General features: G+C 39.3%; 1 protein-coding gene across 2 annotated transcripts in view; it reads right to left on the bottom strand.

Moving 5' to 3' along the window:
• The window catches only part of KIT (KIT proto-oncogene, receptor tyrosine kinase), an 87,158-nt gene that overhangs the window by 34,868 nt on the left and 27,068 nt on the right, over positions 1-25,222 (bottom strand). For both annotated transcript variants that reach the window (XM_014481500.2, XM_014481501.2), the window contains exons 2-6: positions 13,706-13,975; positions 10,328-10,609; positions 9,119-9,255; positions 4,765-4,936; positions 25-214 (exon numbers count right to left, since the gene is read on the bottom strand). In XM_014481500.2, the coding sequence (XP_014336986.2) occupies positions 25-214; positions 4,765-4,936; positions 9,119-9,255; positions 10,328-10,609; positions 13,706-13,975 (1,051 nt within the window). The remainder of the gene's footprint in view (positions 1-24; positions 215-4,764; positions 4,937-9,118; positions 9,256-10,327; positions 10,610-13,705; positions 13,976-25,222) is intronic.

Genomic DNA, 25,222 nt, shown 5'->3' with positions numbered 1-25,222 from the left:
GCCAGTAAAAGGCCCTTTTCTTACCTGATATTACTTTCATTTTCAGACTTAGGATAATCGTCCCACTTATCAGTGGAGGTTCTGTTCATATATATCCATTGTCGGTGTACAGGTTTGGGATATGCCTCATATTCAACAACCAGATCCACATTCTCTCCATCATTTACAAATACTGTTGTGTTCATCATAGGGAAGATATTAATGAATCCTTTATCTAACCACAGCAGAATGAAACGGAAAGAAACTGTTACCTGCAAAAATCTTAACAAATAACACAGCTTCATTTTTGGATTATAAAGGTAACTGACTGATTTCCAGTATTAACTGGTAGTGCCAAGTAAGCTGGTAAAGAATCCGCCTGCAATGCAGGAGACCCTGGTTCGATTCCTGGGTTGGAGAGATCCCCTAGGGAAGGGATAGGCTACCCACCCCAGTATTCTTGGGCTTCCCTGGTGGCTCAGATGGTAAAGAATCTGCCAGCAATGCGGGAGACCTGGGTTCGATCCCTGAGTTGGGAAGATCCCCTGGAGAAAGAAATGGAAACCCACTCCAATATTCTTGCCTGGAGAATCCAATGGAGAGAGGAGCCTGGCAGGGTACATACAGTCCATGGGATCACAAAGAGTTGGACAAGACTGAAGTGACCTAGCACACACTTAGCATGCCAAGTAGGAATTTTAACTAGCCATTTTACATTTTGTTTTGCTCTTGGAGAATCACAGTCATAAATGAGAAAGGACACACATTGGAAATGTTTATTCTTTTATTTTTATCTCTTAAGCAACTCTGTTAAAGATCTATCACCATGGGATAAGTCTTTTAGACCTACTAGTCCTGATGCATATTATGCTAAAAATTATTTGGACTAAGTAGCCTATTCCTAGACCCAATATAATTGTATATGTGATAAGAAGATGTCATAAATCAAGGAGGGGAAGATAGCCCCAATATTCAATAAAAATATTGCATTTTAACAATTAAGCCATATTTTTAACTAAACAACAAAACTGACTTCTATTAAACTTTGACCAAGCTGGCGGTGGGGGTGGGGGCAGTTTTCTAGGCTTTTTAGAAGCAATCAAAAAAATAAAACTTATAAAAGAAAAATCTGAATACATAAATGTTTTCAAATGTCTACATATAGAAAAATTAATTAAGGTAATAGAAGACATGAAAATATATAAGGAAAAATAAACTAGTAATTTAAATAGGGGATCCCTTTTCACATATTAAAGACAGCAAAACTTCAATAGAGCTGTTAAAAATAATGTATATCCATTCTATGGAAAACTAGCAAAGCTAATTTGAAATAAACTTAATAACTTTGCAAGTGTAATTAAAATAGCATGCTGAATTACACATTTTAATTTGGCAGAACTCCTTTAGAAAGCATTTATAGATAAAAAATTATCTATTTTTCAGTTTAATCCAGAGAACTCTTCTTAGTGAGGTAGATAGCTACATGCAAAATAGAAATGCTATTTACCCTAGTCATAATAATCTTAAAAATGAGAAAAGGGAGAACTGGTTAAGTAAATAAAGCAGCCCTTAGAAATGGTTATATAATAATACAATGAAGAGCTTGAAAAAGACCATAATAAAATAATTGCCAATATTATATTTATAACCTTTTATGAAATGTTTACTATGTGCCAAGAACTGCATTAAGTTCTTTAGCATATTCTATTTAATAATTATGACAAATATTTAATCTTACAGCAATACTGAAAGTGAACCTTGTAACCCCTGATTTATAGATGAGAAAAGAAACCAAGTCCTGGAAAGCCATATAGCTGGCTACCCAAAGGCAGAGACTAAACGTAATGTACACAGTGAGAGGCCAAGGCTGGCTTCTTACTGTAGCATACCCTAGAGTCTCCACATACTTTAAGTGAGAAAGAAAACCTAAGATTACATGTATAATTAAAATCCTGTTGCAGTTGGAGAAGACTCTTCAGAGTCCCTTGGACTGCAAGGAGATGATTTTCCAGGCAATAGTACTAGAGTGGATTGCCATTTCTTCTCCAGGGGATCTTCCCAACCCAGAGATCGAACCCGGGTCTCCCGCATTGTAAACAGACACTTTACTGTCTGAGCCACAAGGGAAGTCCATAAACCATATACCAAACCCTAAAAATGGTTATAGCAAGTTAGTGGAATTATGAAGGAGTTTTAATCTTATTGTTTTATTTCTTTTTCAAAATTGAAGATGGAATTATAACATTTAAGACTGTCATCCACTATCTCTGGTACTATTTAAATATATTTACACCCCAGGCTTCCCTAGTGTCTCTGTCGGTAAAGAATCCACCTGCAATGCAGGAGACACAGGTTTAATCCCTGGGTGGGGAAGATTTCCTAGAGAAGGAAATGGTAACCCATTCCAGTATTCTTGCCTGGAAAACCCCATGGATAAAGGAACTTGGTGGGCTACAGTCCATGAGGTTGCAGAAGTTGGACACAACTTACAGACTAAACCACCACCACTTACTGAGTAGATATCCTCCAGAGAGTATCTAACATGCAATTGGTACCCCACATGAGGTTGCCATTAGAATATTTACTATATAGTTTCCTACAGATTCAGAATAAAAAAAAAATGGAACCCAACTGTCCTTTGTATCAATGGAAAAACATTTTTCAGGTGAAATTTTAAAAAACATCCAAATGAAATCAAGTTGGAAACCAACAGCTTGTTCTAATACCTGAATCATAAATGATGCCCCTCTGTCATTCTTTAAGCTAACTTAAGTTAGTTTTGAGTAAATAAGTTTTATCTGAAAGCTACATTAAATTTTCAGGTACTCAAGGTCATAAATTCAAAGATAAAACACAATGCAAAATATAGAAATATTACAGGCAATATTATTTGCACTGATTTCTGTCACAATCATCATGAATAAAACACTAGTTCCTCCGGAGTTTTCTATAGTCTAGTCTGGTCAATATAGTTTTATGTCCTATAATAGAACAGAGTTTCAAATTCATGAAGTGTAAGAATTATTACAATCAAAAAATCGTATCTGGCTTGTTATAAAGGATGGTTTAAGAAACTGATGAGACATTAACAGTTAATCAAGTACAAACACTATATCAGGCACATCTATAAAATCTGTTGCTTTCTCCCTTCTACAGCCTTGGGAGTTAGAGGTTGTGTGTCTCGTAAGAGAAAACAGAGGCAGAGTTAAAGTGGGGTACATTTGAAATTTAAGTGGTAGAGCCCCAACTCAAAACTAGGTAGGGGTCATCCTAAAGTCTTGTGCTGCGCACCACTCCACTCTGTGTCCAAATTCTACTCCCAGCCCCTAAAGATCACTTTTCTCTTTCTCTTCCTGCTCTCGTCCCATCCCAACCCTCTCCCGAAACAGTACAGATTCAGATTACATGGACCCAAGTCTTTCCAGTTATACAGTTATATTCTTGGAAATTGATGAATGGATTTTAAAAATCTGATTACATACAACAATATGCTCAAAACATCCTTACTAATTGCTTTCTGGAGCTGAAGCTGATATATCAGCATGCTCCCTAATCAACTTAGCAAATTAGCACTTATGGAGTTTAATATTTTAAAAGCATAGCCTTTTATTCAAATTAATAAATGGTTCACAATCATGTTTAGGGACAGAATAGTACCCTTTCTCTGGGCTAGCTCTGTAATTGCAAATAAAGCGTCTTTTTCACGTTCATTTTGGTGAGACACTTTCCATTACAACATGAGCAGAAACAACTAACTCATATGAGATAATTGTGGGATAAATTGCAAACCTCTAACACTGCTACATAAATTATTGAAGAAATATGGGGGGAAAGAGAGAAATGAAAACAAATATATAATTTTATTATTGATAAAATTATGAGGAAGAATTTCACCACCCTACAAGTACTTAATCAAAATCAAGCAATGAGAATACGGTGGCATCCAAAAAAAAAAAAAAAAAACCCAAGAAAGTAGATTAAATGCAAACAATACTGAGAGCCCAAAGAGTGTAAAAGAAATAATTTTAAAATTACTATACTTTCCAGTAACTCAAAAACATCATGTACTTTACCACAGTTTACTCTCATTAAGTAGATGCTTGGGAAATAAGTATTTAGTAAGATTGCTAGATCAGGGAAAACTAAACCAGTTGTGTATACCAGTTATGATATAGGTTAGGGTACAGGTTAACATGTTTGTTTATGCTCTGTAGAAACAAGAAGCCATGCCCAGTGAGCTGCCTTCCTGAAGGTTTATGTTATAGCCTGTAGGGTCAGAGGACAGGGTAAGGTGAGGGGCATACTGAGAAGGAAAAGTCAGTTCAGCCCTTTCTGCTGCCAAGTGACTACAGCCCAAGAACTGTAAAACAATAAACCAAAAGGCCAAAGGACCTCACCAAAAGATCCAGAGAAATACATTAAGGTCTAAGCATACGTCTTTCTCCAAAGAAAAGTCTCCATCCATTTCCAAACTCAGGTCATTCAGCAAGGAGTAAAATTCTGGGGAAAGCTCAATCTACATTTGTTGGGGTAGGGGGGTTAAGCAGAGAATGACATGTTCAAACACCTTCACAGTTACAGCTTTTCCACTTGCCTCTATTAAATGGGTAGAATTTGCTTTTGTGCTCTGGTTGGAAGATCATTTTTTTTCCACGTATTCATTCATTCAGTGATACTAAAATCCCTAAAGAATCTGTTAACATTTCATTAATGTAAAAAGGAAACTATCAGGTAATTTCTTCATTCACTATGCCAAGTAATTTACCCATTCCCAGAGATATTTACCTACTACTTCTAAGGTTGTCGTGACATTTGCTGATCCAAAAGTGTTATTGGCGTAACACATGAACACACCGGAATCATTCACTCTTGCTGAGCTGATAGTCAACCTTTCCTGACGGAGATAACTGAAGTCACCCTGATGCCAGCTATTCTTCTTCGTCTGTGCTTTAGTCTGCTGCTCTCAGAAGGGGAGGGGAAGAAAGAAATCAAAGATTACCATACAATTTATATTCAGGATCTTTCCTAGATAAATTAAAAATAGCAGCAATTAACTTCTCCATATTAGCATTCATTATACACTACTTAAGTAAGAATAATAAAACATCATGACAAGTCTGTCATTGGAACACTTCATATTACAGGATTATATTGAAAGATAGTCATTATTAATGATTGGGAAAAAACATGAAAATTCATTTCTTAATAATCACAGCATACATAATTTCAAATTCTCTGCAGTGCTAAACATTTTTTTTTAAACAGTGCCAAATTTTAAAAGCTAGTATATAAGAAATACTACAGGATACTGATATTTTACAAGTCAGCATACCTGCATCCTATCAATATTTCCTGTTTTATATACATATTTATGTATTTTCTATTCTATAGCCCAGTGATTGAAAGAAAACACATCACTACTAACAATCATGTTCTATTTTATTAACATTTATATTATTTTCATTAATAAAAATAAATTTACAATGTCTAAGATTAACTTGAAAATTCATCCTATTGTTCTTATCCAGCAGAATGTTGGCAACTATTAAAGAGCATTCAGAAGTACACAAGACATGTAAGACCAAACCCCAAATTATTTACACATGAGCTGAAGAAAAAAGGTTGTGCATTTACCCTTGTGATATCACCATCCTACTGTTAATATCTGTCTGCACATAAGACATGGAGAGAGTTCTTGTATGGAAACCTCATGGGGAAAAAGCCATAATATAAACTACAACCATCTCTGAAAAAATGAAATGGAATAGCATAGAGTTTTCTGCATCTTCCAATTTTTTTTTTTTTTTTTTACATGAACACATTCCTATTACAATGGGGAGGGGTAGGAGGGAGAGGGGAAACAACTAAAAAAACCCAAAACAACAGCGGATATTGACATGGAACAAGATCAAGGGTGACTCCCTGTACAGGCTATGGTGGACCTATTAGCATTAGACCATTTTGACAGTACTCTAAAGCAGAACAATCCTTCTGGAAAGCAACTAGGAAGCATGTTCTGAGCCCTGATCAACTCCAGCAAATTTATCTCAAAGAAGCAACTCAACAGGAAACAAAAGCTTCAAGATATTTGCTGAAGTGAAAAACTGGAGATGACCTAATGTGTACCAGGTATCAAAAAGACTATGAATACACGAAAATTAAAAATGCTTATTTTATGTAAAAAATGTAAAATGAGTATACCTTAAGACAGTAACCATGTGTTCATACATATGCATGGGGACAGAGAGAAAAGAAACATGGAAAAAAATGTGGGCAATATAGCATTTATAAGGACTAACCACACGAGACTGCAAGCGCTTGAAATGCAAACTGAAGGGTGTTGTAAATATAAAATACGTCCCAGACTTTAAAGACTTAATATGAAAGAAAGTAGTATAAAATAACCCATTAATAATTTTAATTACATGATGAAATATTTTGGATACATTGGACTAAATACATTAAAACTGATTTTACTTTGTTTTAGTGTCATGTGCCTACTAGAAAATTTTAAATTACATAGGAGGCTCACATTCTATTTTTATTGCACAGTGCTGCTAATGTACAGTGGCAGAATTATAGCTATTTCTCTTTTTTCTCATGTTATTATATTTTTAGAAAAATTTTTTACACTAAAATAAGCACACATAAAAGCTGACTGCCAAAGCTAAATGTTTTGAAATAAAAAGAAGAGAAACCTGTTTGGTTAACTAACTGTGAGATCTTGGCCAAGTCAAGGATGCCACTATGGTCTCAGATTTTATTTCCAAAAATGAATAAAAGTCTTTAAAGGCCTGTCTAGTCTGGAGCACTGTGTCGACTTGAAGATACTCCCTTCTAAGAGATTCTTCTAATAATTGGCAGAAATCTAACATTTTTGCTGCCTAACAGCAATTGTTAAGAGACGAAGGGGAAATGACATTTTTCTCTGGCCTCTCCTAGTCCATCATGTTACAGACTTCTCCTCTGTAAAGGCAGAGAGACAATGGACAGATCACATACTATATTCCACATTTACCGAATCTTCCCTCTAGTTCCTGCAAGAGCCCAGGAGTCCATTGTTAGGGAGCTAAACAGGACAATGAATACACTGGTGTTGGAAGGAATAGTTTGTCGATAATTGATACAATATCAACATCCAAACCCGGAGGCCATAATTTAGGATACTATCAGAGATCATGATTAAAAGCAGTAAAAATATGAGAGTTTATAAGCCTTAGAAAAGCTAACCAAGATTTACAGTGTTGAATAAACTCCAAGATCCTCTTACATTTTAAAACAAACAATTGAAAAAACTCTCCAACACTCAATTCACCCTAAATTTCATTGTGAGTTAAACTTATTCTAAATGATTCAAATCAAATTCTACAGATTTTTAAAATAATTTGATAGTGCTATAATAGCACTAAGTATTCCAAATTAAGCCAAAGGAAAATCAGTAAAAGATTCATGGATGAACTCTGGCATTCAGCCATGAGCCCCATCTGCAAGTCACACGTTACACAGTGTTTGCACGTGATTTGGTTTTCCTTAACCCTTGGAGGTACGCACTGGGATTTCCCCAAAGAGCTCCCAACACTGCAGCCTTATCTACCAGCGCCAGTGGATTAATTGGGAATGGCAAGCAGGGCTCCTGGGAAAAAATGGCTCAGAACAAAACTGCCTGGGGCAATTTATTTCTCATCTCAGAAAGGCTCATTTTCAAGTTATACAGAGGCTCAGCTATACACAGTCTAAACTGTTCTCTCATCTGAAATCAAGGATCATAGAAAGGCAATTAATATGGGATTGTGTTCTGTAGGGTTAGTCAAAAATCCGTATGTAAGCTATTGTTTTTATTAGGTTATATGATATGAAAATTAGGACTTCTTTCTCGGAGACATTGGTTCCATTCTCCTAGTCCATGGCAGACTTCACTTAGCAAGGTATCATCCATCACAGGTCTGCAGGAACACCATCATAATGCTTTGCATTATGGTAATCGCCATGGTTACTTATTTAGCATAGGATTCTCTAAACAGGCATAAAATTGCCAATTCAGAGCATGAGGAGGAAGAAGAGGAAGAGGAGGAGGAAAAGACAGTATTTTCTTCCTTCCAATGTAATATATATGTGTGTACTGAAGAAAAACTACTATGATAGCAAATTAACAAGATGGCCAAGATTATACAAACAGAAATTATTGAAAACTCAGTCAATGGGAATCTTAAAAGCAAAACTCTAGGGAAACTGGACATTTCAAAGTCCTTGCTATTAATGTGAGTGAATTCAAAGGGAAAAAAAACCCTTCAAATATAACTAGTCAAATATTAAGATATGCCTAACACAGTATCTGACATACAGTAGACATTCAATATGCATTTGTCAAATGAATGATAACCTAAACATGTCCAAATGCTTCATATTGAAGATAACCATTTTATTAATAGCAACTGAAACAAATAGAAAACCATTAGCAATCTGATCTCAGGTAAGCAGTCTCAAAGGAGGAAATCAGACCCATATACAAAGAAATCCATTTCTCAAATGAACAGGCCTTTTCATGGGGAAGGGAAGGGCTTCCTGGTTAATATCTAAGATCACGTTTCTTAATATGGAAGGGGAAAATGGCAACTTTTCACAGTATTTTAAATAATCTGGCCTGAATAGTTTCCATAATAGCTTTATAAAAATTAAGGTAGCTATTCACTGAACTGTTAATTTTTAAAAATATTTTCCCCGCTAAAGTCATTCAGAGAAACAGTATAGAGTAATAACAAGTCTGAAGTTTTCGATTTTCTCAAAATAAATTTACAAAATGACATTTGTTTGTTACTCATAATGAATGTACACGTCTGCATACGGTGCTATGCAATGGGGAAATACGCATCTCAACGCACTCCAGACAGTTCCACCTCTGACAGACACACCAGCTGAGCCATCCTCAGGATGATTAATAGACTCTCTCAGAATTTGAAAAAGAATGCATATATATGTACTACTGAATCACTTTGCCGTATAGCAGAAATTAACACAACATGGTAAATCAACTAGACGTCAATAAAATACATTTCTTAAAAAATAACACTTTAAAGAAAAGCCTTCAAACCTCCCACACAGCATGATACATTGAGGAAAACGGAGCAGACAATCCACTCACCTGGCTGTTTTCCTTTATCCACATAGAGTCCACGGAACTAGACACGTCTTTAATCAAGCATGTCACTGCAAATTCCTCTCCTTCCCTGAGAAGATAGCTGGTTTTGGACACAGACACAACTGGCACAGCTTTGATGGCTAGAATAAAATGAAAAGTGGCCCTCAAACAACTGGTTGCACTGTAACTTAACTTCTTAACTTACCATTTTTCCTAAGCCATGCCCAGCTCACTCTGTGGTCTTTTAAGCAAAATATAAAGTATGGCACTAACCAATCTGTATTACTTGTGTACCTGAAGACATCAGGAATTAAACTATGCGTCCCCCAAGTAAATTAATTAATATAGAGTGAAAAAGAGAGAATGTCTACTTTGAGATGATAGTAATCCTAAACAAAGCTAGGTAGAAACCCTAGCATAGTGAAGCTGCCTTTATCTTTACTTCACGTGATGGTTTCATAAGGATGTGACCAACAACTAATTACATCCTTTTAACCAAACAGGCAACTTTCCCATGTACTGTAAAATTAATATCTTGATTATTTCTTAATAACAGGTTTTAAACAATCAAACTTTCCTTAACTCCAAAGAGAATCCTTTTCAAAAGCCTTAACGATAACTACTCAATAGCTAAATGCCCACTGGTATTGAGTTAGATATTCTCTGAAATACAAAATTCTAGGTATCCACCAGCTACCAAAATATTCTACCTCATATCGAATTCATAACAAGGTCCATTGTTAGCTGGTACTTTCCTTCTCAGATTGTGAACAGTCTAAGAAGGCATTAAAATTAAATATTTAAGGAGGAAGTCAATTCACAGATCAATAGTAAATCAAGGAGTGAATAATCTGTATGCTAATCTTTTCAAACAGTGTAAGGCTTCCCAATAAGTTTTCCTTGAAAAGAACACTGTGCATTTATGACACTTTGGGATGTCCTGATGTCAGTAGGTTTAATGACTGTCCCCAGGACCATCTAATTGCTCATCCCTGGTAGACCCACCCAGCTGGAGGCGGGTCTTGGGCCAGTCATGTAGTATGAGGACTGTGAAATAAAGAATTTACAAGCAGCTGGCATTATTTTGAGGCTGGGAGAACCGATCAGAGCAGCTGCCTGAGTGACCAACATACTAAGATGGACCAGCGAGAAGAGAAGTCTTAAATCAATGGATGCTCCAACACCCAGCAGAAAGCAAACAAGGGCCGGTACCTGCCCGCACTTTCAGAGTGAATTTCTTCGACAGCGTGGACTTGCCCCTCTGATTCGCTGAGCAGTGCAGACAGAGCCGATGGTACTCACGCTTCACATTTCTGATTGTGATACCTGCCTTGGGGTCGGCCACAAACGTCAAATCCTTGGGGAGAGGTTTCCCCTCACACCCCGTAAGAGAGTAATTGGTCACCTCGGGGTCTGTCAGGGGACAGCGAACCAGCGTGTCGTTTTCTTCTTTCCCGTACAAGGGAAGGTCAATCAGGAAAAGCTTCTCGGGGTCTATGGCATAACCGACAATCAGTATTTCAAACGGCACATATATAAAATGACAATGAAAACATTTTATAAAGATCTAAGACGTTGCCTTTCGGGGACTTCCCTTGTAACCCTGTGGTCAAATGCTTCCACTGCAGGGGGCACAGGTTTGATCCCAGGTTAGGGAATTAAGGTTCTGCATGCTGTGTGGCTTGGCCAAAAAATTAAAGAAAAATAAAATGCTCTCTCACAGCAAAAATCCCCAGTAGCCCAAATGGCTGCCGACTTTATTCTTTGCAAATGAAAGTAGAATTTATCTGAACTATACTAATAAGGAAAAGGTGGCACTTAAACCATATGTCAGGCACTAAGATTGGCCCATTACACATTCACCTTTCTCATTTAATCCTCAAAACACCCATCATGGATGCATGCTGATGTATGGCAAAACCAATACAATATTGTAAAGTAAAAAAGAATAGAAAATAAATAAATAAATAAATTGCAATGATCTAAAAAAAAAGAAAAACACCTATCATGTGATGGGCACTATCATTATCACCATTTTATAGATAAACCAAGTCTCAAAATAGCAACTCTCCTTAAGTGATGTGGCCCAGAATGGCTAGAAAGAACTCAAACTCGGGTCTGACTGATACCACAATCTGAGCTCTTAAAACTCTGGGAATATTTTACTATAATATTTATAAATATAAATATTATAAATTTTAATTTTTATTTTAAATTTTATTTTTAAATTATGAATATTTAAACATATAAATGTTTTATAATATTTATGAATATAAATATTTGTAATATTTATTATAATATTTGCTTTTTTTCTAAAATGTATAACACTGCAAAGAACATAGGCCACGAATAGGCAGGCTGATGACATCTAGTAGTGTGGGGAAAAGTGTTCTCCACTAACCCAAGTGACCTTCTTTCCAGAGTTCACAGTCTCCAGGATCCTCCAGCTTCTGAAAAGAGTCTAGAAAACTATCAGGGGGCCACACAGTAGGAATAACACGTGGTCCGTGCTCTATTCATATTCCTTGAAAGATATGTATAAATAGAATTTCTGGAAATCAAATAAATTGATATGCACAAGGGAAGCTTATGAGGTTCAGAAATGCTGTGGCAAATACATGATTGTCCAAACCAGGACACCTGGACGTGAAAGAGGTACAATTAGCAATTATGCTGGGATGCCTGGCATGGACTGGGAAAGCCTTAGGCCAACTGGGACCTCTATACACACCTCGTTCTGTACACACAATATGCTGCCACCTCTATACTGTGTTACGATCATACAGACACATGGTTGAGCCAACGGATTACACTTAAAAAGTTTTTTCATCTTTTGGCCACACTGTGCAGCATGCGGGATCTTAGTTCTCCAACCTGGGATCGAACCCGTGCCCCCTACAGTAGAAGTGTGGAATATTAACCACTGGACCACCAGGGAAGTCCCTAAAATGTTTTTTAAAATGTCCTTTCCACATGCAAATTGAGTGCGCCACAAAAATCAATGAAATAATTGAAATCCACTTATCATATAATTTTGACCAATTTTCAAAGAGTTTTCTTAAATGAATTATGCACCTCCGAGCCTAACTAATTTATTCCGCAAATAAATTACCTCATAATGGCTGAAATATAGTTCGAGGCTATCATTGGTTATTTTCCCACTTATTCTTTCTCAATCACTTGAGCTATAGCTCCCACAACAATGCCCTGATTTCCTTCACTGCCATAAGACAAACTATACAGGCATCTAAACATCTTAAACCGGTAATAATTAAATACAGTTCCAAGTTATTGAGGATGACTTCCCCTATCAAGAAAACCTGAGCGCTCTGTGAGACTGATTTGGCTAATACAGCAGTTTCCCTATTTATTCAGACATCTACCCATCCTATTAATAAGCAGAATGACACTTCATTACCACCTGGAAATTACAGAGTACCTTCTTGAATGTCAAAGAACAGAACACGGGTGGCTCAACAATTATGGAAACATACCCAGAGGCTAGCTGTGGCTTGTGAACGTGTATTTCTTTTCAGCTATCCACCCAGGAAAAGATAAAGTAAGGAGAGGCAGTTTCAATTTCATGGCAACCTTCTCACAGCAAACAGGAGAGTCAATTTTACTAACCTTCCATAGAGCTAGAATGTGCATTAATTCTGTCTCCCTGAAAACAATTATATAAGGAGGACAGAGCAGGTGATCTTATCCAAGTGTTGCTGTGAGGAACTGTAACTCCAGAGGTTGCTCAGATCCACAATCTAGGACAAATCTTTTGGATCTTCTTCCACCATACCATAGATGAGGTTGCAATGACAACCTCAGTCCAGGTACAAATCCAGGACGAGAACTGAAACTATTTCTCCTCCTATAACTTTGGTATGTCTCTTAAGCTTTAAGTATTCTAGTTTTTACACCAACAAAAAGACCCCTCCCCTATCCCTTCCCCTGGCCCCACCAGGAAACCTTCTTCTAACAAGCTTATTAAAAGCACACACACAGATGAATCACTGCATTCATCACAGGAAATGAGGTACAGAAATCCAACCATCACATTTTCCTTTTATTTCTCAGAGGTCACAATTTTTTAAATGAATAAACTGACTACTATTAAGAACCCAGGAAGGACAAAGGGTGCTTAACCAACTGAATTGTTTCTGGAATTTACTGTCTAAATGTGGATCAATTCATTTGAAGCTTTGGTCTGTTTGGGGCCTTTAGAGGCCTTTAGTTCCCTGAAGTGTTTTTACTAAGTGGGAATATCTGGGATCTCAAGGCATTAAAATGCTGTCTTCCCAAAGGGCCTAATTTATTCTCAGGGTTTACTGACACCACCAGGACAAATGGGCTAAACCATATTGTAACCTCATTAGGAAGAGCATCACAGCCTTACAAGACCTTCAGCTGGAGTCATACCCGAAGCCACTATGCATCAGAAGATGTGGGAAAACTAACTAAGAAAACTGTGTTTTATGCTTTCTAGACCCAGCCAGTAATATTTTATCCATGACTCAGCTATCTATATGTCATCCTTAATTAAGGACAGGATATAAAGTTCTCTAAGCATAGCATCAAAGAAAGCTGAGCATTTACCTCTAACAAACACATAAATGGAACTGCTCAAGCCGCCTTTATTAGTGCACGTGTAATTGCCTGTATTTGTGGCCTCTGCTTTCTCGGTGATCCATTCCGGGTTTGTTTTCTCACTCAGTTGACCCAGGATCTCAAAAGTCCACTTGACAAATCCTGGATCAGTGCATAACAGCCTAATCTCGTCGCCAACGCTGACAATTAACTCTGATTTTGCTGGGTGGATAGATGGTAGAGACAGTTCCCCTGGACTCACAGATGGCTGAGAAGAGCCTGCCAAGAAAAACGAAAATCGTGTTGAACATGATCTTTTTCTTGGGCGAAATAAAGCATTTTTTCCAATATTGATTTCCATCTTCTGTGTACTCGACAATAAAAATAGGACAAAGCTGCCCAGCTATTTATGGTGAGAGAGTTCTGTTTAAAGTTTCTAAAGTTCATCTAGAAAATTAAGTTATTTTCAGCAACTCTCAATTAATCCTGAGGGTCACCCTCAGTATGCAAGCCAAGACTTGCTGGATGCCATGGCATTCTCTGGGTTAAACACACAACGGGGTCAAGTTTCCACTCTGAACATGGGCCACTGCAATGACACTGACATGCTGACACCCAGTCTAGAAACAACAAAAACAAAACCTCCCACGATTAAACAACACAACAAAAAAACCATCGGCCCATCGCTCTTTAGGCAAAATATCCATGATCATGATAGCCTGGCTTTTCTTACAGCTTTGTGAATTCAGTTATTTCTATGCAATTGTCTTTATTCGGTGATGGTCATTTAAAAAAAAAAAAAAAGATCTTTGTGTTTCAAATGATAAGGCAGAAAATGAAAATCTTATTTTAATGATCAGATCATGAGATTTCATAGCAGACGTTGGGTTGCAGCCTGATCAACCTAATGCCTACGGATATTTGCTACATAGCAAACTAAAGATACAAAAACTAAAAGAAGTGCCTAAATAGCTCAGATGGGAGAGTGTCAGACTAAAGATACAAAACTAGAGACTCTGAATATGAAACTGGAACCTTAGAAAAGCACAGCAGCCAATCCATTCATTCATCTGTGCATACAAGTATATACATGCATCCGTTGCATGAAGGTAAGTATCTGTTCATTACTTATGAGCTGCAAAAGCACTGTGTTAGATGCTGGGAGAAAATCCATGTAGACGGGACACACAGTCCTTACAGTCCAGAGCTTAAAGTACACAGTGTTCAATGTCAGAATAATGCAACATAGGTACAAGACTTAGCTTCAGGCGACATAGAAAGAAGTGGGCTGGATTTCCACGATATCAGAAGAGGAGAAAGAGCAGACACACAGATACCACAGACAGACACCAGAGACACTCGTGCACAGGGAGATACCTGAGGTCAACTAGACTCAATATCAGTGAAAAGTTCTGGCCCTCAGGTCAGCAGAAGCCACAGAACTCACAGTTAAGGATTTAAGACAAAAGAGGACGATGTGAGGCTGCCAGAGAAAGAGCACACTGGTGGTGATGGTGCCATGAAGAACACAAAAGGCTGACTCACGTACGATCCAGGTGAGGGGAGCGAGGGCGCCAGGATAACAGAGCTCCCTGGGGGGTTTTCAGTCACTTCTGCAGGATCATGGGGGGAATGGTTCGTGTGCTTGGATTTGTGCCCCCCTCCACACATACAAGGTCAGAGACAAAAACTGACGTGGGTTCTCAAGGAGCAGCAAAAGCCGTCCAGGCCAGTGGAGGAAGCGGCGGGTGGGAGGCAGGGGCAGCCAGAGAAAGCCACAGCAGGAGTCTCTGCACACGTTCAGGGCAGAGATGGAGATAAGGTGAGAAAGGGGCAGAGATGGGAGAAGCAGGACACCTGCTCCCAGGTGCTGCATCTGGCCAGCAGGTGGACTTACCACGAATTCAGATGGTGAGAAAGGGACAGGCGGGAGAAGCAGGACACCTGCTCCCAGGTGCTACACCTGGCCAGCAGGTGGACTTCTCACCTGATTATGTGAAATTCAGATGGTGGGGAAAGAGCAGTACTTGTGAAGTTATAAGACAGGATCAAATAATCTGAGGAAACGGTTTTGTAGAAAAAAGAGGGACACAATGAGTACTGGTCACAGAGTTCTTCCAGCTAAGAGTGGGTAGCAAAGAGTCAAGACAGATTTTTTTTTTAATGGGACCATCAGAAAGGAAGGGGAGAGGCTAAAAAAGACAAGGGAGGCAACACATCAAAAGGTTTCCAAGAGAAGGTGGGTGGGTCCCAGGGCAGATGCTCAGCAGGATCAAAGGGAATGAACATAGGTCCCCAGATCTGGTTAGGAAGACACCACAGGAAATCCAATTTCAGTTGAGTGGGAATTTCTGCTGGCTTCAAGGTTAAGCCTACAAGTGTAGACCTCTTCCTGGAGAATTATGGCAGGAGAAAGCACAGAAATAGATCTATAGTTAAAACTTTAGTAGTAGTTAAAAGGTTACAAGTTTATATAAAAAATAGGAGGCATGCTGACATCTGAAGATAGCAGGAACAGAATCCATGGAGAGGGACGGCCCAGAAGTACTCTACAGAAGGGCTGAAGTTGCCCCCTGAAGGTGTGTATAAATCACCAGTCTCAAGTTTAGTTATCCAGACAAATATTTCATCTGGGTGCCTTCCAACCATGCCATCAATTATAGCCCCATGATGTCACGCAAAGTACACCCCAGATCAGAAGATGCTGGGCAGCCTTGAGTCACAGAAAATTCAACAATAAGGTGAATTAGTCATCACATGTTACCGAGCACCAACAGAAAGAGAAGTGCTATGGGCCAGACTGTGTGCCCCCAGACTGAAGCTCTAAATGATGGAACCAGACTATGGAAATGAAGTGGTTGGGGTGATTTTTAGTCATACAGACTGTTAAATAATGAAAATGGGCACAGTGGTAAGTGAAGATGCTGGTTTTTCAAGTATTTATCTCCTTTCAAAACGAAGTACTTTCAATTTAATCCAAAAATTCTTAAGAATTTATATTTCAAATGTATTTCAATCTGGGCTTCCATGGTGGCTCAGTGGTAAAGAACACAGCTGCCAACGCAGGAGGTGTGAGTTCAGTCCTTGGGTTGGGAAGACGTCCTAGAGAAGGAAATGACCACCAGGTTCCTCTGTCCATGGGATTTCCCAGGCAAGAATACTGGAGTGTGCTGCAGTATTTCTTTCTTCAGGTAGTTATGGTGAAAGCAGTAAGGCATCCTAGGTAAGAACTTGACTCTTTTTTTTTTTTTTTTTTTTGAGGTTTCTAATTTTTTTTTTAATTGAAGTATAGTTGATTTACAATTATGTGTTAATTTCTACTATAAACAAAGTGATTTGGTTACACATATATTGGAAAAGGTCAGTTTTCATTCCAATCCCAAAGAAAGACAATGCCAAAGAATGCTCAAACTACCGCACAATTGCACTCATCTCACACGCTAGTAAAGTAATGCTCAAAATTCTCCAAGCCAGGCTTCAGCAATATGTGAACCGTGAACTTCCTGATGTTCAACCTGCTTTTAGAAAAGGCAGAGGAACCAGAGATCAAATTGCCAACATCCGCTGGATCATGGAAAAAGCAAAAAAATTCCAGAAAAACATCTATTTCTGCTTGATTGACTATGCCAAAGCCTTTGACTGTGTGGATCACAATAAACTGTGGAAAATTCTGAAAGAGATGGGAATACCAGACCACCTGACCTGCCTCTTGAGAAATTTGTATGCAGGTCAGGAAGCAACAGTTAGAACTGGACATGGAACAACAGATTGCTTCCAAATAGGAAAAGGAGTTCGTCAAGGCTGTATATTGTCACCCTGCTTATTTAACTTATATGCAGAGTACATCATGAGAAACGCTGGACTGGAAGAAACACAAGCTGGAATCAAGATTGCCGAGAGAAATATTAATAACCTCAGATATGCAGATGACACCACCCTTATGGCAGAAAGTGAAGAGGAACTCAAAATCCTCTTGATGAAAGTGAAAGTGGAGAGTGAAAAGGTTGGCTTAAAGCTCAACATTCAGAAAACGAAGATCATGGCATCCGGTTCCATCACTTCATGGGAAATAGATGGGGAAACAGTGGAAACAGTGTCAGACTTTATTTTTCTGGGCTCCAAAATCACTGCAGATGGTGACTGCAGCCATGAAATTAAAAGACGCTTACTCCTTGGAAGGAAAGTTATGACCAACCTAGATAGCATATTCAAAAGCAGAGACATTACTTTGCCAACAAAGGTTCGTCTAGTCAAGGCTATGGTTTTTTCTGTGGTCATGTATGGATGTGAGAGTTGGACTGTGAAGAAAGCTGAGTGCCGATGAATTGATGCTTTTGAACTATGGAGTTGGAGAAGACTCTTGAGAGTCCCTTGGACTGCAAGGAGATTCAACCAGTCCATTCTGAAGGAGATCAGCCCTGGGATTTCTTTGGAATGAATGATGGTAAAGCTGAAACTCCAGTACTTTGGCCACCTCATGAGAAGAGTTGACTCATTGGAAAAGACTCTGATGCTGGGAGGGATTGGGGGCAGGAGGAGAAGGGGACAACAGAGATGAGATGGCTGGATGGCATCACTGACTCGATGGACTTGAGTTTGGGTGAACGCCGGGAGTTGGTGATGGACAGGGAGGCCTGGCGTGCTGCGATTCATGGGGTTGCAAAGAGTCGGACACGACTGAGCGACTGATCTGATCTGATATATATTCTTTTTCTTACACTTTTCCATTATGGTTTATCACAGAATACTGAATATAGTTCCTTGTGCTATACAGTAGGAGCTTGTTGTTTATCCATCCGACTTACTTCCCTCAGTACAGTCACATCTAGAGATAAGACTGTCCAGATTTGCATCTGCCAGGATGCAAGTGTGTGATCCTTAAGAAAGTTACCAAGCATCTCTACCTTGGTTTCCTCATCTGCAAAGTGGGGACAGTAACAGCACCTAATTCATAAGGCTGTTATGGAAAGCACTCAGAATTGTCCTCAGGCATGCAGAAAACACATAATACATACAAGACACGATTACTCTAAAAACAGTCTCATCTTCCCTCCAATCAGTCCTGACATTTCCTATGGAAGTAACTGGACACATCATTTCCCAGATTTCTGCCTGACTTCTCCCTCCTTGGCAATAAATCATACCAGTCATTCCCCAGAGCCTGTCACACATCCCTGTATGCCTCTCCACTCCTGCTGCCCTGATCCCAGAAGTCATTTACTATGTCCAGAATGAACAGCCGTTCCTGAAAGATACCCATGCCTCCAGCCTCCACTCACTCCACCCTCAAATCATCCTGCCTCATAACCCTGATATCCATCAGCCTAAAACACTTTTTCAACAGCCCCAACCCCAGCCTCAAAAACCCTAACAGAGGCAAGCAGCAGCTAACACTGACATCATGCACAGCTTACAAAGCACTCTCATGGTGTTAATTTCTAGCTGTTTCCTCTGGACCCAACCTGCCTCTCCAATCCTTTTAGCCTAAGGATCCCGTGAACGCTCTTCATTCCATGCTACGCCCACCTCTCTGCCCATGCACCCAGGACATAACTACTCCATCAATTTGCCTCCTTATCAGGAAGAAAGCCCAATCTTCATGGATATTGTTTGCTCTCTAACTATTCCAGGTCACAACCACCTGTTCCAAAATCCTCAGCTCCATCACCCATTTGGCTTCTGATGTACAAGAGTGGTCTATATCTAGATCTTACCTCTGCCTACTCTGGGGTATTAGGGCCCTCAGAACAGGATCATAAATTGTACTCCCTCCCCACCGGAGCACAGTTACATAAAAATTCCCTTCAATCACTGACCATATAAAAGATTGGTGGAAAGACAGGTTCCAAAACACCTAGCCCCAGTAACAGATGTCAACAGTCTATTGACCTATTCTCCAAAGGAGGACAATGTCTATTCTGCTGCTCTACTAAGAAAAAGTAATGGCTTGATTCATCCATTAAAATTACTATAGATACCACCGAAAGAAAAGCTTCCAAATTTGAGATCACTAGCTTACACTTTCAGAGAAGGCAATGGCAACCCACTCCAGTACTCTTGCCTGGAAAATCCCATGGACGGAGGAGCCTGGTGGGCTGCAGTCCATGGGGTTGCGAACAGACACAGCTGAGCGACTTCACTTTCACTTTTCACTTTCATGCATTGGAGAAGGAAATGGCAACCCACTCCAGTGTTCTTGCCTGGAGAATCCCAGGGACGGGGGAGCCTGGTGGGCTGCCGTCTATGGGGTCGCACAGAGCCGGACACGACTGAAGCGACTTAGCAGCAGCAGCAGCTTGCACTTTACTTTTAGAGTTTAAAAAAATAAATTTTTAAAATAGTCACCACCAGAGGCATTCAGGGTTTTCTTTTCAAAATAAAGTTTAAGTTCAACCCTCAAACTTGAGCATATACTAGAGCGTGGCTGTGGATATTATTCTCTTTTCTCCAAACTATCTTGAGTGCTGTTATAATGTTCTCTCTCTCACACACACACAAAGATTAGAGGTTCATGTTAAATACATATATATGTACATGCATATATATATATATATACCCACACATATACACATACAAACATGCAGACATATATATATATACACACACACACACCCCTTTATATTTAAAAGTCAGTATCAGTAAATTAGTCCAACTGAGCTTTGAAACTGCTCTGGAATCATACATTTTGAAATGTATCTGTATATAGCAAGTTCTCAACAAACATTTGCTGAATGAGGTTTTCTCTATGTCAGGACCTTTGCATTTGAAATGTACTTCCCTAATGATGTTTGACTAATAAAAACACTGACTTATTTTCTGTTTCCTGAATATGTTAATTAATAAGTCCCCCAAATATGACAGATGGCAAAACCCACCATTCTGAGGACCAACTAGTCTAGTGAATGATGGCTGGGGGCTAGGAACTCCAGCATCTATTCAGAAAATATTCATTCCAGGTATCCTGCTAAGTGCTGGACCTAGGAGACAGTCCCTGCTCTCAAAAAGCATAAGTAAGAGAGGAAAAGGGCACTTGAACAGTCAACAATGCAAGATTTTAACAGCAGTTCAAAACAAATACCAACATACCCTCTATAACCTTTGACCAGTATAAAATTCAACCACATCCAAAAGAATTGAAAGCAGGAATGCAGATACCTGCACACCAACATCCACAGCTGCAGTGTTTACAATAGCCAAAAGGTGGAAATAACCCAATTGTCCATCAACAGATGAACGGGCAAACACAATGTGGTGTATACACAAAACAGGAGTATTATTCAGCCATAAAGAGGAATGAAATTCTGACATGCTGCAACATGAACTTTGAAAACATTATGCTAAGTGAAATGAGCCAGAAACAAAAGGTTAAATATGATTCCTCATATATGAGGTACTAATAATAGGCAAATTCATAGAGACAGAAAATAGAAGAGAGGTTGCCAAGGGCTAAAGAGAAGAAGGATTGGAGAGTTATTCTTTTAATGGCTACAGAGTTTCTGTTTAGGATGATTTTCTTTAGGACATGGTGACGGTGGCACATCATTATAAACACACTTTAACAGCACTGAATTAGACACTCTCATGCAGAGTTGACTCATTGGAAAAGACTCTGATGCTGGGAAGGATTGGGAGCAGGAAAGGGGACAACAGAGGATGAAATGGCTGGATGGCATCACTGACTCGATGGACATGAGTTTGAGTAAGCTCCGGGAGTTGGTGATGGACAGGGAAGCCTAGAGTGCTCTAGTCAATGGGATCCCAAAGGGTCAGACATGACTGAGTGACTGAACTGAACTGAGACACTCCTAAATGGTACTTTTTATATTATGTATATTTTGCCACAATTTTTTAAAAACTTAAAATCAGTAATTCTTAGATTTAAAATCAATAATAATTAAAATTGATCTAATTTAAAATCAAGGCCCAGGTGAAGCCTCAAACTTTCTCAGGCTTCTTGGCTCTTTCTTATCTGACCACTCGAACTTTCAGTAGCAGCCTCTGTGAGCCCCCCAAATTTATCTTAAATCCACATCACTAAAAATTAATCACAGTTAATATTTTTATTCATTCCACACAGTTGTGCTTAAGGGCATGAACACCACCTTTTCTTCCTAGCTTTCTACTACCTTATAAAGTAGGCATTCATAGCAGAAGCTCTTTAACTCTCTGGGCTGAATAACCCAGAGTTTTAAATCACACTGACTACTGCCCAAGAGACTTGAATGTTCAAGGCTACCAGATTCTTCTTCCATCCATTTTTCCTTCCCTCCTCATACTATCTGAGTCCTTTGGTTTTATTTTCAAACCTGTTTATAGAATTTGGACTTGACAGTATATTATATATAAATTGTGTGTGTGCTAAGTCGTTCAGTAGTATCTGACTCTGTGTGACCCTATGGACTGTAACCCGCCAGGTCCCTCTGTCTAATACTAGAGTGGGTAGCCATGCCCTCCTCCAGGGAATTTTCCCAACCCAGGGATTGAACCCACGTCTCTTATATCTAAGCACATGTTATGAAAGTTGATGAAATATGAGTATGTGTTGGGGGGAAAGCTGTCGATTCTCTGATAACTAAGCAACACTCTACAAGGGTGGCTCAACTGAAAAAAAAACCCCACAAGTACTTCAAGTTAAATGTGGGTGAAACACGAGAAGAGTGAGAGAGGGCCTCCAATTTGCAAACATGGGGGGATTCTGCATTCCAAGCTAAAATTAAAAATTGCAGACTTTGTTTTGTGGGTGTGGAGGACAGCAGCTCAGAACGGTCTGAGAATGCCCATCAGTCAACCCAAACTCAGGAAAGGTTCTGCTTCTCCATCAAAAAGAACAAAGCTATCAATCTTTCTTTTCTTAAGCAAAATAAGCCCATTCAAGGTAGACCTGTTATTTTCTGTAATCTTTGGATTAAAAGACTCATCAAGAGTCCACACTGGGCTTCTACAGAAGGCTCTTAATGACCTGCGTAAGTAGGGGTGACTTGCTTGAGCACAGGAGGCTCCCCAAGCATCTACAGTAGTGGTTGGACCATGTCAACTGTTTATTCAAACAAGTCTCACTTGTCCTCCTTCACAAATAACTAAAATATCCTTCACAAATATCTAAAGCTGCAAAAACTAGATTGACAGCTTAAGTTCAAAGTAAGGAAGTCATTACAAAACCTTCTCCTCTTTGGACACAAGTATAAGGACCCAGGTAAAATAATGGCATTGAAGAAGATCCACGTAGAGAGGCTATTTTCTAGTTTGGGGGAAGTAAAGCTGTGACAAAGGCAAAGTGCAAAGCTCTACTGCAGTTCAGCTACTCTTTGGTTCACATACTATTCAACCACAATTCGTAATAAAAGAGCTAATGATTTGTATATCCTACTGTTTCTGACATACTTTTATATTCCCACAGGAGTAAACTGGATAAAAATCAAGATGGAAGGATTGTAGTAATTGCCCACAACACCCATGAGGCTTTAAAAACAAGTGGATCATACTGGAAATAGAATAGAGCTGGGGGAGGGAGGTATGAGCTCAGTGAAAACCATACAAGTCATAAAAAAAATGCTCTTGCCCAGTGGCAGGGAGAGTGTGAATCCACTCTGGATCCCCACGCAAACTGAAGGAAGCCCTGCCATGGAGGACCCCAGCATGGTCCCCATCCCACAATGGTGAAGCCATGCCACCAGAACCATTAAGAAGTCACTGTTATCAACATGGATCTATTGCATGATTATTACCATGGTAGTGAACTAGATGGAAATCAGTTTTGTAAAGGAGACAAATCCAATGCAAATGAAGCAAAAATACTGAAAGATGACAAACAGGTCCCAAGACTCAAAGGAGGCAGCTGTCATTCTGCCTAAAAGGAACATGAAAAGCTCCACGGGGAGGCACTGTGAGAGCTGAGCCAGGAAGACTTTGCGTCTTTGTATGTGTCTGTTTGTATGTGTGTTTGAGGAAAAGTTCATCCTATGAGGACCCCACCCCACCCACTAAACAGTGAGCTCTCAGAATCCAAAGCAAGGTTTGCACCCATCTCTCACCTCAAAGCCTCACGGGGTACCAGGAATACAGAAAGTGCTCAGTAAGTGCACAGTGAAGGAATGACTACATGCAGGAAGTGCAGAGGTGCAGGACTGGGTAAGATAATTTAGGACGTCACCTTACAGAGCAATGCTTTTCTCATCTAGAAGACTGCGTAACAGTCTTCTTGAAGGTCAATTTCACTCAGTGACAAGTAACTGCCAACGTTTGTTTTATATTACAATACATACCGTAAAACAGAAAAAAAATCAAATGCATCTTTTCAGGGGTGGGGGAAACATGAGCTTTCAAAGAAACTGAACTACATCCCAACTACACACTTCCAAACACATCACCCAAATCCTGAGGATCTCCAACCTTGAAGAGCACCTCCACAGGTCAATCTGAGAACAGTCCTAAATGGATCATGTGAATTCCAATTTACAGTTGTTCTGTTTCTGATGGATTTGGGGGGATAGGAGAAAAGTTCAGTTATCTTTAATTTTGTAACATAGAGATTTAAAGGACTCAACCGAGTAGAACTCACTGCCTAAATCTACTTGGTTTTGGACTTGAGATGAATAAAAAGTAACTGACACAACTTTCTTACCATCCTTTTAAGTCTCTCACTGTAATATTCCCATGTTTGGGGACTGAAAAAACATTTCCTTGGTACAATGGAAATTTGTACTTAGCTTTTGAAAATAAAAGAAATTTTCTCTCTGCATGCTAGGTCTTGGTACTACTTTAGGTCCAGGATATTTAGGGATTACACAAAATCTGTTCCCATGTTTGAGACAGTTTACAGTTTCAAGTAATAGCAATAGACGATTGTAAAATGATCAGCTGTTTGAAAGTCAGTTTAAAAATCACAAAATAACAAAGGTTTCCTGCAGCACAGCTTTTTTTTTTTTTTAAGTAACTCAAGTGTCTTTCAATGTTGGTCTAAAGATTATGAATTAATTGAAAGAAAGAAACCAAAGGACAGAGAAAGAAAAGCTGGAGTGTTAGTCATTAATCGCACAGAGAAAGGGCTCAGAAACAAAGCCAGCGCCTGAAACGTGTGTTCACAGATGCAACGGTAATTGAGCGTCTACTATTTCGCCTGGGTGGGGCCAAGGACCAGGAATACAGAGCAGGGGATGGCAGCCCAGTGGGGAAGCTGGACTCACACAGATAATGACAGTACAATGAAGCAAACATAGGCAAAAAGGGCGATGGGGGGGACGGTAAGAAGAGGGGTCAGAAAGGATTCCTAGAGCTCGGATTAAAGAATGTGTGTGACCTGGCCAGGCTGCATGCAGACAGAGAAGAAGGTCTACCAGGTCAGGGACCACAAGAGCTAATGTCACAGAACCAGTAAGGTGCATGCTTAGAACTCACGTGTTACTCAGAATCCCTGCAGCATCAGGGTGTGTAAGGCCAGAGACCCAGTAGGATCTCTGTCATGTTAAGGAAGTGAGCCTGCCCTGATGGGGAGCTACTGGTGCATGTTTTGGGGGGACCCCTCTGGGA

The sequence above is a fragment of the Bos mutus genome, chromosome 6 (genome assembly GCF_027580195.1).
Source record: "Bos mutus isolate GX-2022 chromosome 6, NWIPB_WYAK_1.1, whole genome shotgun sequence".
Taxonomy (NCBI): Eukaryota; Metazoa; Chordata; class Mammalia; order Artiodactyla; family Bovidae; genus Bos; species Bos mutus.
The sequence above is the reverse complement of the archived record's forward strand: the minus strand, read 5'-3'. Positions and strand labels throughout refer to the sequence as shown.